The 15,389-nt window shown below is 46.1% G+C and overlaps 1 protein-coding gene across 1 annotated transcript in view; it reads left to right on the top strand.

Annotated features, from left to right (window-relative positions):
- Positions 1-15,389, top strand: part of SYNE3 (spectrin repeat containing nuclear envelope family member 3) — a 157,778-nt gene that overhangs the window by 90,288 nt on the left and 52,101 nt on the right. Inside the window, exon 2 of the mRNA XM_063438936.1 lies at positions 11,510-11,667. Within this exon, the coding sequence (XP_063295006.1) occupies positions 11,524-11,667 (144 nt within the window). The 5' untranslated portion in view covers positions 11,510-11,523. The remainder of the gene's footprint in view (positions 1-11,509; positions 11,668-15,389) is intronic.

Genomic DNA, 15,389 nt, shown 5'->3' with positions numbered 1-15,389 from the left:
CTAAAAGTAACCATCAATCATACTCATACGGAAAGTCTTATATTTGATGTCATCTCATCACCATTTTTTCCTATTATATTGGGGATCAACTGGTTAAGGAACCACAACCCTCAAATCTCATGGTTTCCCTTCTCTCTTGCATTTGATTCTGATTATTGCAAGAAAACATGCTTGCAACGTATTCCAATTCTTCAGTCTACGAAAGAACTAGCTAAAACCTCATGTTGTTCTGACACCGAACTGGAGTCTCCTCCTCCTACAATCATTGGTGAATTAAAGAGAAAGTTTACAACAGCTCCTATCCTTCAACTTCCAAATCCTTCATATCCTTATGTCCTTGAAACGGATGCTTCGGAATTTGCAATTGGAGCTGTCCTTTCTCAACACAAAACTCCTCAAGTACCTCCTTCGCCTAAAGTCATTGGAATCTTATCTTCTCTTATTGACGACATTAAAGGTCTCAGTGAAGATGCTCTTGAACTTCCTAAATCAATGAAATTATCTAAGAAAAACGGTCTCTACTATTTCAAAGACCGGATTTACGTGCCTCCCTCCTTCAGGATTAAAATACTTGAATTAATTCATGATTCTCCTCTGGCAGGTCATCCAGATATGAAAAGGACCCTTGAATTGTCTAAAAGATACTGTTGGTGGCCTCGTCAAGACCAAACTATCGAATCTTATGTCAAATCTTGTTCTGTATGCCAAAGATCCAATCAATTGTCCTTGTTGAAGCCTCATCATCCTGACCCTTTCCAAAGAAATCTCACTACTTCTCCTGATCCCATATTGGTCCAGGGTGAAGAAGAATACGAGATTCAAAGTATACTGGATTCAAGGATCCATCGTGGCTCCTTACAATACCTCATCAGATGGAAAGGATATGGAGTTGATGAAGATACATGGGAAAACTCCTCGGACGTTCATGCCGACAAATTGGTTTCCAAATTTCACAAGAGTTACCCTTCTAAACCAAGTCAATAGCACCCAGAGGTTGCTCATTAAAGAGGGGGTACTGTCATGCCTTAACTATGGTATCCTCTTACTTCCTGGTTCCACGGAGCCTAGCCACACCCCTTTATGACACGGTCTGCCTATTTAATCTGACTGCACCAGCTGATCAGGGCTGGATTATTGAACTACGTTCCTTACTCACAACCCGGCTACAACTTCGTTGTGAAAGCCTCTGCTACCAGACCGGACTGAAAGACTCTGCAAAGTTCCCTTCACCTTTCCTCATCCACGGCTAAAGCTGAACTCTATCCATGCAGGATAATCCGCCTCTGAGGAAATCTCGGGAACCAGTGTTCTATGTGCCGGAAGCTAAGTAAAACTTCTCTGATAAGCATTGCATCTAAAGCTGTTATTTCCTGTCTCCAAAGTCCTTCGTTAAAGCCAACCGTTACAGCTAACTTCAACTCATACTTGTCTCAGTTAGCTGCATCTATCTTTCTTCATTTAAAGTCTATGGAACAGCTATTGTAACTTTTTATCATCTAATTAATTAATACTACTAAAGGACTCTTGCTGCTTCAGTTACCTTTTACTCCTTAAAGCTACAGTGCATATAATTGTGGACTTCAGTTATCGTTTATTACTTAATGCTACAGTACCTGTAAAGTGGAATTAAAGTCTTTACCTTTTACTTTCTTTAATAAATATTCAAACTATACGAAATCTGCAGTTGTGTTCCTTCATAACAAATGTTTAAACGTGACACCTATAGATAATCCACCTCCGGAATTCCAGGCTACCCGCCTCTCTGCAAGTATATTGTACTACTAGACAGGTCCTGTACCTTGAGCAATAGCCCAGAGGCCACCCAAAGTAGGATGAGCCCCAGGGATCCCCGTCTCTCCATCATGACCCATGTCTGTGCTAGGAAGGAACCATTTCCAAGTGAACTGAGACAACACAAACGAAAGAATGACAGAATAGAAGAGAAAAACCCTATATATATCAAGGGTTTTGTAGAAATATGAAAAAAGGAGAAGAAGAGAGAAGAAAGAATAGAAACAAGGATTAAGGAATAAAGAGTAGTGTCCGTGATCCCATCCCATTAAGTATCCCCAGAGCCCGGGGTGCTATTGTCCCACGGTTCCCAAACTTTTTGGAAGGCCGCTACGGTCCCTCGCATTCTGGCAGTAAGATCCTCCATGATCCTGCTTATTCTAGAGATCACCCCCCCGAACTCCGGTCCTCCAGGTGTTAACCATGCCGCTGCTATAGTTCTACGCGCACTCAAGGTGATTGTCCGCACCAATCTCTGTTCTTTCCTCGACCATCCCTCTATAGTTCTATTTAAAAGATAGATCCATGGGTCTAGGGGGAGGGGTCTGCCAAATGTCAGTCTCAGTAGGTTTTCAACAGCCTTCCAGAAACCTTGGAGCGCCGGGCATTCCCACCACATATGAAGATACGTACCCCGGAAACCGCAGCTCCTCCAACAATCGTCGGAGTCTAGTTTGTGCATTTTGTGCAAAATGGCCGGGGTAGTATACCATCTGAGCATGGTTTTCCATGCCTGTTCTTGTTGTGTGATGCATATAGAGGCGCTCTTGGTGGCTTCCCAGATTTCCTGCCATTCGATACCTTCGAGTACTTCCCCTAAGTCCTGTTCTCATCTGTCAATGTACGCCAGTCTACCCCATTCTCTAGTTTCTGTACTAAGGTGAGCGTACATGAGGGTGATCATCCCCTTGGGGGCAGACTCATCTCTACAAAGTCTCTCGTAGAAGGTAAACTGCCCCTTGGCCGCGGCTATAATATCTGGTTTCCTAGCAAAGTCCCTCATCTGGAGGTATCGAAAATAATCTGTTGGAGTCAGGTGGGTGTGTTGTTGGAGGTCTTGAAAGGGGATCACAGAGTTGGTAATACCGTTGTACCCCGGTTTTTTCTATATTGCGAAAATTCCTTGGGGCCATACCAGGTGGAAATGCTCGATTCCTAAGTATCGGAGTCATAGGGGAGGGAGATGAGGTGAGTCCGAATTTGGTGCAGTTCACATCCCATAATCGTAGAGAATTAATGATGGCCGGGCAGGTTGCTCTGATCATGGGCCTATGTTCTCTCGGGACCCACATAGTGAATTGGGGAACATCAAGACCGACCATCAAAGATTCTATTTCCACTCATCTCCTTTCACCCACAGGGGAATGCCACATAATCACCTGGGACAGCTGGGCCGCCAAATAGTAATAGTACAAATTTGGAAGCCCCAAACCCCCTCTATCTTTACACCTATACAAGACTTGTCTGGCTATTCTATGCCGCTTATTACGCCACACGAAGTTACAAATCGCCCTTTGTAGCGGCTGTAATTGAGATTTCGTGACGCGGATGGGGAGGGCTTGAAACAGGAATAGAATACGAGGGAGGATGTTCATCTTGGCGGAGTGAATACGACCCAGCCAAGAGATAGATTTATCGGTCCATTTGTCCATGTCATTCATTAAAGTCCGTAACATGGGTTCGTAATTGCTAGAGTACAGTCGGTTCGGGTCTGCCGTCAAGTGGACTCCCAGGTATTTGAGGGAGTGCGGTTCCATTCGTAGGTGGTGAGTGTTCTGTATCTGAGCCACATCTTCAGCTGTCATGCCGATTGGCATCGCGCTGGATTTTGGAATGTTTGCTTTGTATCCAGATAGGTCCCCGTATTCTCTTATAATTCTCTGTAATGCGGTCATCGACTCGGACGGGTTCGTAACAGTGAGGAGAACATCATCTGCGTAGGCAGATACGGTGAATTCTACCCCCCCGACTTCTACTCCATGAATGTTCGGATGCCTGCGGATCGCCTGTAGAAGAGGCTCGAGGGCCAGCACAAAGAGGAGGGGAGAGAGAGGACACCCCTGCCTGGTTCCATTATGTAGGTGAAACGGAGTAAGCGGGGCCCCTGAAATCTGTATCTGAGCCCTTACATCATGGTACATTGCACGAACTCGTCCGGAAATCCCAGGTGTGACAACACAGCAAATAGGAAATTCCATTTGACCCTGTCGAAGGCCTTCTCGGCATCGATAGATATTACCAGGGAGGGCGTATTCGTCGCCACTTGTTTCCAGATCAGATCAACCGTTCGCCTTGTATTTTCGAACAATTGTCGGCCTTGTATGAACCCCACCTGATCGGCATGTATAAGAGTAGTCAGAAGTGGGTTCAGCCTGTCTGCCTGTATTTTGGCCAAGATCTTCACATCGTGGTTAATCAACGATATAGGCCTGTAGTTTTCAGGTAGGTGTGCATCCTTATCCGGTTTGGGTAGTAACACGATCGTAGCCAATGACATGTCAGGGCCCAGTCTTCCTCCCTGTCTTAAGGAGTTAAACAGCGTCGCCAGGTGAGGCGCTAGCTCCTCCCTGAAGGCCTTGTAATATGATCCATCATATCCATCAGGGCCAGGTGCCTTGTTCCCCTTAAGGCTCGATATGGCCTTGTCTACCTCCTCAATACTGATCTCCGCCGCTAGGTTCCCGGCAGCGTCCCTTGACAATTTGGACAGGTCTAGTCCATCGAGAAATCGTGTTATGCTTCGGTCCTCCTGGCCTCCCATCAAGCGGTCGTTCGGGGAGTGATTATACAATTGTTTATAATATTCTTCAAATACCTTTGCGATGTCTGTCGGTTTCGTTTTCGTCGTACCATCCGGGTGTCTGATGGCCGTGATGTGAGGCCGTTGTTGCCTGGGCCTAAGCATCCTGGCCAATAGCGTATCCATTTTATTGGCTTTATCGAAATAGGTCCGTCTGGACCATGTCATGGCCTTAGCCGTGTCATCCAGCAGAAGTGTGCGTATGTCCCGTCTGACTGCCTCCAGTCTACCGTGTATTTCAGCGTCTGGGGTAGCTTGGTGTTGCTGCTCAAGGTTCCTCAACCGTTTAAGCAGAGTTTCCAGGTGAAGGTGTTTCAGTCGTTTCTTTCTTGTGGCCAGTTTAATCAATTCCCCTCTTATGACCGCCTTGTGTGCAGCCCAAATCGTGCTGTTGCTTACGTCCGGTGTGGTGTTGACCTGAAAGTAATCCGTAATAGCCTTCCGAATGCTGTCTAGAATCGACTCATCTCTCAGCAGCGATGAATTCAGTCTCCAGGACCATGGGCTCGCCGTGCAAAGATTACCTAAGACAATAGATGCGTCAGCATGGTCAGACCAAGATATATTCCCCACCTCTGAGCTCGAGAGCCTGGAAAGGCTTGCTGCATTTACTAAAAATAGGTCTATTCTAGAATAGGTTCCATGGGGAGCAGAGTAAAAAGTATAATCTCTGTCCATAGGATGTTGCGCCCTCCAAGCATCCACCAGTCCTATTTCCGCAATAAAGGTCTTAAGCTGGCGGTCCTGTCCCCCGCGTCCCTGTGATCTCGGACCTCCAGCCCTGGAGCTCCTATCCATCGCCGGACAGGGTGTAGCATTAAAATCTCCCCCCATAAGGATCATGCCGTGTGGCAACGCGGCAACCTTATCACGCAGTGTAGACCAAAACCCAGCATCTGGCTGATTCGGGGCGTAAATGTTGATCAGGTGTACAACGTGGGAATGGAGAGTCCCGGTAACTATAATGTATCGTCCCCCCGGATCCGCATCCTGGGCAGACAGCTGGAAGGGGCAAGAGCGTTTGATAACTATAGCGACACCGTTCCGTTTGCGATGCGACCTGGCTTCAAAGGAGCCCGTGTAGACATGGTCACGTAATTGAAAAGTAGCCTGTTTAGGTAGGTGAGTTTCCTGAAGGTAAACAACGTCTGAGTTCATCCTTTTCAGGGCCCTAAACATTAGACGTCTCTTTTTAGGGGCGTTCAGACCCTTGACGTTTAAAGTGGTAATCTTAATCGCCATCGTGTGATAGATTACTCACCGCTAACGCTCTGCTGCCACTGTTTGTATTAGGGAGGATCCCCTGAGCAACAGGGATCCGCGTCGGGATGGTCCACTCGTCCGCCCCCCCCCAGGAGCGAAAAAGGGTGGGAAGGGTCAGGATGGGAAAAGAAAAGAGAAAGACAGAAGAAAGGATATGACAGAAAGAAAGGCATCCGGATAAAATCCGACGCAGTGAAAATTCTGGTCTTACAACTCGCCAGAACATATTGGGTAGCGAGGGCCCACGTTCCCTGCACGATCAACGCGTGGAGGATACTGAGGATCCCTAAAGCCCCGCCCACCCGCGCCCCAAGCATTCTATAGAGACCTTACCGGCATAGTGGTATCCCGCCCCCAACCATCCCGGATCCCACCCTGCGGAAATAAATTACGGTAACCCCCTTACCGGACTTTCCCCAACCGCCATTTAAACCCTCATCCCTGAAAAAACACAGCAGCTAATGAGGGGCCGCTGCTCCCTGCGTCCGGTTAAGCTACCATTCCAACAACCCTAGGCTAGTCCCTTCTTCCCTGCAGTAGTGCCTGAGCAGGAAAAAACTCAAACTATCACACAGTATAGTAAAACTCTGGCGACAAAATCAACATTATCCCCAACATAAGCTCAGAGCCTACCTAACAGTGAGAATAACGAGTTAGCCACCCATGGCTTCACCCGTGAAGTATCATACATACGGGATTTAGGTCTCAAAAACAGTTTCAGAGCATGTCGCGTTTACAATATCCACATTAGGTTTTTCACATTGGTTGATCAGATTCTCTCCCCCTGTTTGTTTTGGATTGTGATAGGATAAATGCGACTCGGCTACCAGCATGCATCAGGCCCTCAAACTACTAAATGTAGCAATAACTGATTTTTAAACATGCATAACACGCAATAAAACGTACATTAGTAGAGATACACAAGCTTTGAAATGTTCCATACTGGAGAAAGGGCAAAGGGCGCTCTTTGTCCCCATTGCCCCAGTGTCATCATACAATTTTACCCTTAACATATATACATTGTTGTTTTTTATATTTTGCTGTTTTTCGTTGTTTTTTATATTTTTCTGTAGTGAAGCAAAATGCAGCTAGGCAAAGAGCACGCAGCAGGCTATCAACCTACATTACTCTATGTCCTCTGTGCTCCGGTTGCATCCTACAATTTTACCATAAGCATATATACAGTTTGTGACAAAAAGTGCAATGTAACTTGGCGAGCGGTATACATCAAGCTATTGAGACTACCTAGCATTTCGTCCCCTCTGCTCCAGTTTTACCGTATGATTTTAACATATAACATATATACTTTTATATTTTTTCTTTTTTTTTTTTTGTCGTTTTGTTTTTTATATTATGGGGATAAGCAAAATATTACTAAGCTAACAGCTTACTTCAGGTTCTAAAGACTGTCCTGGTCCCTGTCCCCCACGCTCCGGTGTCCACATACAATGTTATCAGAAACAGATATACAGTTTTGTGATGAGGGGTAGATTATAACTTGGCGAACAGCAGATAGAAAACTAGTAAACTATGAAACTGCTCCACATTTTGTCCCCTTTGCTCCAGTTTCAGCACACAATTGGATCATAAACACATATACATTTCCTTTTTTGTTTTGTAAGGGAGAAGCAAAGTGTAACTAGGCAAACCGTACAGACCGGGCTATCAAACTGCTGTGCCCCTTGTCCCCTTTGCTCCAGTCCCGTCAAACAATTTCACCCTAAACAGATATACATTTTATATATTTTTGTTGTTATTTTTTTTTTTTTTTTTTTTTTTTTAATTTTAACTTATTTATATATTTGTTAAATTTGTAGGTAACGGTGAGCAATATGTAGCTTGGTAAACCGGACACCTCAGGCTATCAAAGTGTTCCGCTCTGTATCCTCTCTGCTCTGGTGTTTACCACACCATTTTAGCATATACAAATTTACATTTTAAACAATTTTGTTAAGTGTATAGCTGCCACACCCCAGGCTCAGCAAGGGTGTAGCCACCATCACCCGTAGAACCCCGACCCTCTCCATTCCCCCCCGGGGGCGCAGGGCCCCAGCCGCGGAAAAAAGACCGGGCCGGAGACCAGGCCCGGATAGACGGGGAGAGGAACCGAAGCCCCTACAGCCCCAACCAGGAAAATGGCACCCCCCGGGGGGAGGAAGCAGAGAGGTCGAGTGAGCATTATTAGGGAATAGGAGCAGGGGAAAAGGACCAACAAGCAACCAACCCGGAGAAGTCCAGTCCGATCCTCTCTCGTTGGAAGATTCGTCCCCAGGTAAGTAACACCCCGTGTTGCAAGAAAGAACCACAGGTAGAAGCAGCATAACCCGAAACCCCTCCCAAACCAACGGCAAGCCCTCCCAGACCCTCCCGGGCAAAAAAGAAAAAATACAGCCCGGTGACAGAGGAGGAGAAGGGCAGTCCGCAAAACTCCTGCAACTTGAGGTAGGCGACTCCGCAGGCCCAAAGGACATGGCTGGGCAGCGTCCACAGGGGGGGGGGGGGGTACCAGGCTATAAAAAGAGAAAACCATACCCACAACTTTGGGCTCCATCCCATCCCCCACCCCAATTAAACTTTACGGAAAAAACCTCCAGCCTTCCGCAAGGCACTGGCCAGCATAAGCCGGGGAGACCAGGGAAACCAGCTAGAAGGGAAAAACGATGCAGGCTACCTTCAACTGCGTCCTCGCGATCCTGCCTCCTTCCACTCCGACACCAAACGAGGGAGATCCTCCGGGTATATCGCCAAATCAGGTAGGCCAGCAGGCGGATGTATGCCCAGGCCGTCGAGCATGCGGCGGGGGTCCCCTCCCGGTGCGAGTACGTGCACTCGATCTCCCCGGAACACCATCAACTTGAAGGGGAACCCCCATGCATACCTGATGCCGGCTGCCCGCAAGGCCTCGGTGATGGGCCGCCAATCCCTCCTCCGTTGCAGCGTGGAGGGAGCTAGATCTTGAAATAGGGTAACCACGTTACCGGCATAACGAATGGGCCCCTCTCGGCTCTTTTTCATTAACGCCTCCTTGGTGCGGTAGTATAAGAAGCGGACGACGACATCCCTCGGGGAGTTGGCGTCGTTCCTCTGGCCCCTAAAGGCCCTGTGAGCCCTCTCCATGTGCCACTGATCGTCTGGCAATTGCGGAAGGAGCGGTTTCAGGACGGTGAACAGGAGCCCCTGTAAATCCTCACCAGCGCTCTCAGGTAGGCCCCGCAGGCGGACATTATTTCTCCGGGACCGGTTGGCTAAATCTTCAAATGCAAGGTCCATCGCCACCAGCTGGGTCGCCATGCCATTTAGCCTGTCAACAACCGCGTTGTGGGCCTGAGTCGAGGCCTCCATGCGGTCCTCAAGTTTCGCGGTACGCTCTCCCAAGGCCCCAATCTCGGCCTGGAGGACCGCTGTGGATTTAGCGATTTCGCCAGCCAGGAATGTTTTCACCTCGGCCAGTTTAGCCAGTATAGTGTCCCGGTCGTCGGGGGAGGCCTCCCTGTCCGCACGAGGTGATGCCTGAGGGGTCACGCCGGCGCCATCTTGGGGCCCCGACCGGCCCTGTTTCTGTGCCGACATGAGGTCCAGGACTGTTCCGCCCGATTCCGTGCCCCGCTTTTGCTGTCTTTTAGGGGGGGGCCTCTTCTCCATGTCAGCAGGTATCTTGTGGTAACCAAAAATCGGGTAAGGTCGCTAATTTTAGCTATTTTGGGCGCGTTTCGCCGGGAGCTCTAGTGAGACACGTCTAGTCTCATCGACGGTCAGACCACGCCCCCGAGGTGGGGGATTTCTGCGGTTGTAACGCTCTCAGCCAGGCCCCTTATTTTAACATTATTCCATCGCCTACGATCTTCCATTGCTGCAACTTGGTGCTGGGTTTGGATCAAATCATTCTTGGTCTTAGTCAGCTCGCTCTCAAGGCTATTAATGCGGTGCTGATTGTGCTGCTGTGCTGCTGTGCTGATTTCTGTGTCATGTAGTCTCATCGACACCCCATGAATTTCCTCTTTAAATGAATTGATGTCTGCCGCGATATGTCGGCGTAGATCATCCAAGAGGGCTTTCAGTCGGTCTTCAGTGACTGGAGGGTTGCTTTTTGCCTTAGGCTTGCCTGCTCTCTGCGTCTCCGCCATCATTTCCAGGTGGGAGAGTGAGTCTTCACTGGATGATCTGGACGGTGCCCCGGAGAGCGGCACCACAGGTCTCAGGGATGCTTGCGGCCTCCACAAAAGTTTGCCGATATCGGCGGTAGTTGGGTGTTTTTCCGTCCAGTATTTTTTGCTTTTGCGCCCCATTGTCTTAAGAAGTTGGTAGGGCTGGTGTGGTAGGGTAAATTGGGCAGAAACAGCTTGTTTTTCCCCGGCTTGAACGGAGCTCCTGAGAGACACGTCCTTTCTGTGCGGCTGCTGGCTCCGCCCCCCTCAAGACAGTTTTATGAATAGGGAGTCACTGATTGGCTGACACTCCTCTCAGCCAATAGAAGGCACTCCGTGCTTCTGGAAACTGAGATTTCAGAAGCCAGATGCTCCCTTGTGGGAGTTGAAATTGGCGTTGAAGGCTCACTTTGGTGTTAAGCCGATTGAGAACTGTTTAACCCCTCGAGGTAAGAATGGGCAGGGAACCAGCCTAGTGGACCTCACGTAAGAGGGGGTGGAGCACCATGACCACTCCAATATACTAATGTGGTTGTAGTGCTTGAATTGATCCTTTATTTACACTGGATTACCACATGGGATAGATTACTGTACCTTGCATCGTTACAGCCCTGTGTGCAGGATTGTATCCCCACGTTAGTTATGCTCCTTATTATGGATAGCATTATAATGGAACTTCAGTAATTTTAATGTAGCATTTGTAGGCCCTTGTACAAGTTTATGGGGACCAGACAATACTATAAAGAATTTTCAATACTGTATCAATACCATCTTGCTTTCTATACAGCTTGCAAAGAGCACTGTGTGCACTGGGCATGCAATGATTTTGACAATTCTAGAAGGTAACTTGTACATGTTGTTTTAAAACGTTAATTCTATATATAATTGCATAACTAAGTCACTGCATAATCGCATTAATACGTAAATAAACCAGAATAATTATGTGGTTTTTTTTTTCTGCATATCTGGTTTTTATTAGTTTAGTTTTGTATCTAACAAAAAAAAAAAACAACATAATTAAATTTGTCCAGATAAAGCTACGTGAATAATTGAATTTAATCTTGGTAAACAGGAAATTGATTCTATTAATTAGGGATATATACATCTCTGTTAATTGATTTTCACTTGGACCACAATTGGAATTTTTTCCATTTGAATAACGAGAGATATGTTTCAAAAAATCAAAATGACATGCGGATCCATAGAAATCCCCATAATAATGTTTCTCTCTCCACAACCAAAGTGTAGAAGGTGAAGGACTCAAAAAGTAATCAGGGGTCTCAGGATTCCCCGCTTTTCTATTTTTTCTTCCACCCCACTTCTTCTCATAACGATATATGTGCCACCTAATCCCAAATTAAGTAGAGAGTCAGGAGAGCCTAGTACGATACAAAGGGGGTACACTGTGAATAATTGGTGGGCACTAACTGGGCAAGGGGACTGGATGGAATGGCATAAATCCATGTACATTAACACATTGCCGTTAACTAGTTTTTCTTAAATCTCTCAGCGTGATCTCATGCAATGAATCAGATACAGCAAGATGAGTTTGAAACCTGTTTGGAGAATGCAGAATCCTGGATGAAAGCGATCCACGAGAGACTGAAGATCAATGACAATACCCAGGGACCCAGATCTGCCCTGGAGGCCAGGCTTCGGGAAACAGAGGTAAGTCACGTTCAGGTTGATGCCAATGTGAATTAGAAAAAAATCTCTTAGTCTTAACACTGATTGATCCCTAGTGTTAGACAGGATTCCCATCATATATGTTTACCACCTTATTATGCATTAGCAACTGTATTGCAGAAAGATACTCCAGCTCAGATAGCTGGAGAGGGCATGAATTTTGCAATTCAGTTGTTATTTCACAGTTTCATGCTTTTCAGAAGAATCGATGCACGGCATCCCCAGTTACAACGTTTTTAAGATTTCAGTGGTAGAATTCATTTGAGAATTTCATAAAGTACTCACATTTTTCAAGAGTTAAGGACATGTCGAGAAAATACTAAAACATCCCTTTATAGAGCCTCTTTATCAGCTTGAAAATGAGACTCTGTAATATAATATTGAACTGTTCAAACCAACTGCACTGCAGTTGTTATGGTGCCAGGCGTCCACTGTGCTGTCTGATGATTATCTGTCATATTGTGGCTCCGTCACCTTCTGGGGTCTTTGCATAATTTGCAAGGATCCCAGATGCGGACTTTACTATTGCTGTGAGGTGGCCGCAAGGTGCAGGGAACGATGGGTTGTCCCTCGTGGCAGTGGCGGCTGTAGACTTTGAGAGGCCTTAGGCGAAAAAAATAGGGGTTTGCATTGTGTATAAGGTGCTGTAACTGTATTGGACAAGCTTGCAGTGCTGGATACAGAGAGCCAGTCTCTGTATTCATTGTTTAGAGGCTTGCAGTGTCGCGGCTCCCTGTGCCGCTGTGTGGTGGGCTCTCCGACTGTAGTTATTGCATAATTTGCAAACTTAATTAATTTGCAATAAACAAATTTAATTAGCAATTATGCTAATCATTTATACATGACTGCAGGGTATGATTACATAGCCTTGCAGACGTGTATACAGTACGGCCAGTGTGTGTATTTCTGAGTGTGTCTGGCATTGTCTATCTGGGTATGTGTATGAAAGTGTGTGTCTGACCGAGAGTATCTTTTTGTGTGAACGTATGTTTTTATGAGTATGTGTCTTGGACCGTATGTGTGTGGTGTAGTTGCTTGCGGTTTGTGGTGTTTATGGGGGCTGCCTGTGACCTTTGTGCATGTGTGTATGATGAATGTCTTCAGTTTGTGACTGTGACAAAGTGAGTAAATGGGTAACTGTGGCAGGGTAAGTGTGACAGGGTGAGGGAGGTAAATGAGACAGGGTTTGGGGGGGTGAGTGTAACAGAATGAGGGAGGGTGAGAATAATAGGGGGAGCGATTGTGACATGGTTGGAGGAGTGAGTATTTCAGGGCACGGGGAAGTAAGTGTGACAGGCTGCATGTGGCATAGTTGGGCGGTGACCATGACAGGGGGAAGGGGAATGGAGGGGCAGTGACAGGGAGTAGTGACAGGGGGGAGGGGGTTCATAAATACCTTCCCTGGTGGCCCTGTGGGCGCTCTCTCCCCGGTGGGCCGGCTCTCTGGGCTGCAGCTTCGCCGGGAGTGAGCTGCAGACCATGTGGTAAATCTTGCGATCTCCAGTCAGAGCATTGCCGTGGTAACCTGCGGCAACGCTCTGACAGGCAGGAGATCGCGAAACACTTCAGTCTGCAGCTCACTCCCGGCGGTGTTGCAGACTGACGGCTGGCTCTTTCCATGGCAGACTGACTGGAGGGGCCTCGCACCCGGCGGCATTAGGGGCAAGCCGCTGGGCCCCTGACATGGTAGTCTGCCCTAAGGCGATTTAGGCCTTAGGCGGCCGCCTAAATCACCTAATTAGAGAGCCGCCTCTTCTTTCGGGGGGTCCTTTTTAGCTCCTGGTGCATCATCTGCCAGGAGCAGTGAAAGTTAGTGCTGCACTCTTGTGTGCACGAGAATACAGCACTGATGTCTATGAAGGCGATACACAGTTGTCAAAGCTTGACAGTGCTAGCTCCACTTCTTGTCAAGTGTACGAAAAATACACAAGACAAAGTCGCCCTAATTTGTCTTATGATATCTTTTGACTGGGTTAGAATTTCAGTGGAATTTAACACAGCCTTTATGAGCATTTCATAAATATTTAATTTTAACGAAATGCTCAGTTATTGGGGGGAGGCGGAGGTGACAGAGCCTCTTTAAGAGCAGTTTGACACTTATCTTGCAGTGTCCATTACCCGTGATCCCTGAGATATAAATAGTAAGCATCTAAATTGCTCTTACATGGAACGTCGTAATTCTCACTGAATTTTGCAAATCCATGGTCTGCTCCGAACTTAATGAATAACTCTGTGCGTGTTTACCTGAGGGCAGCTAGCAATAATCACAAAAGAAGGAATTCTTCTGACTGCACAGCTTTTAAAGAGGGGCCCTTGTCAACTTTTGTTCCTCTTTCTGTCATCAATTACTTGTATGTCTTGTTTACCTAGCACTGCTCTATAGAATGAGTATAATAATAATAATAATGTTATAAATGATTAAATAATTTTACCAGAAAGGGTACAGTGAGAGTTTTTCCCAAAGTGGGGATATTATCGTGCCTAACTCAGTGGTGCTGTTGTTATATTGATGTTGGAAGAACGAAAGCTTTAACCGTTTCGGCTGGGAATATAAAAATTGACTATAAAGTTTGAACAGGTTCTGCGTTTGTTGCATGAACTAACTGAAACATCTCACTGCCATAATAGACGATACTATAATAATAATAATAATAATAATAATACTAATAAACCATGCAGTTGGTCAGTATAGTGATAGATTATAAACAGTGGCACCTCAAGGTTGTCCAGCAAACGCAATGAGAATCTTAAAGGCCAAAAAACTCTGTAGTGATGAGTTCCTGGTGACTTTTTCTAAATCCAGAAGCTTTCCTTTAACTGTAACTATAGGGTTTACAGGGTTCAGATAGACGAGAACCTGAAAAGTCTGGTTGCTGAATGCCGGAGTTAGCACTTTAATGGATATCCAGGTGTAACCATTATCAGCAAATGTTAGTTGTTGGGATTTGACAACAAAATTGTGAGTTTAAGGCAAAACCAGCTGGAATTGGGAAAGAACCCTCTCAATTCAGCTTTTCCCCGGGTCATATACGTTGGCCTAATATACAGTATTGTGATTGATAATTCTCAGTTTATTGAAGAATCATGTTGGTATTGACCAGATTATTTCAAATTTTATGTCAAGATACTCAAAAAAGGGGGGGGGGGGGGGGAATCTCCTCTTCTACTTTTTCTACCTCAGTTATTTGTAAAATTCCTTTGAATGGCAGGATTTTGTCTAAAATAGCCAAACTATAAGTATTATTTTTTTAGTGTTGTCAAGTGTTGCCATTTGCATTTCAACTTGCTACAGTTTGGCATTTCATGAATAACCTATTACAAATCAACTTGCAAAGTGTAGTAAATAAAATCTCAGGTCTGAAGATAGACTAGATTAGAATGTGCTCTTTAAAAGGGAATTCCGTGACACACATGGGGAGTATTTATGACAGCATTCCAAGCATTCTCCAAGATTTATAGATGGATAAACCTTGCATGTTCATGTTCAAAGTAATCTTTGTCCTCTCATACCTTTCCATACTTCACAATACTTGTGTCTCTCACCTTATTTTCAGTCCCTAATGTGGCCCCCCATCTTCCCACCCGCTCTCCATCTCACATAGTCTGAGTCCCTTCGTCTCCTTTCATTACTTCAGACACTTTTTTCCTCTGTAGCTTCTTCAGTGTGTGGTATAAGTAATCCAAATATACATGGCTCTTATTAT

This window comes from Pelobates fuscus, chromosome 13 (assembly GCF_036172605.1).
Source record: "Pelobates fuscus isolate aPelFus1 chromosome 13, aPelFus1.pri, whole genome shotgun sequence".
Lineage (NCBI taxonomy): Eukaryota > Metazoa > Chordata > Amphibia > Anura > Pelobatidae > Pelobates > Pelobates fuscus.
The sequence above is the reverse complement of the archived record's forward strand: the minus strand, read 5'-3'. Positions and strand labels throughout refer to the sequence as shown.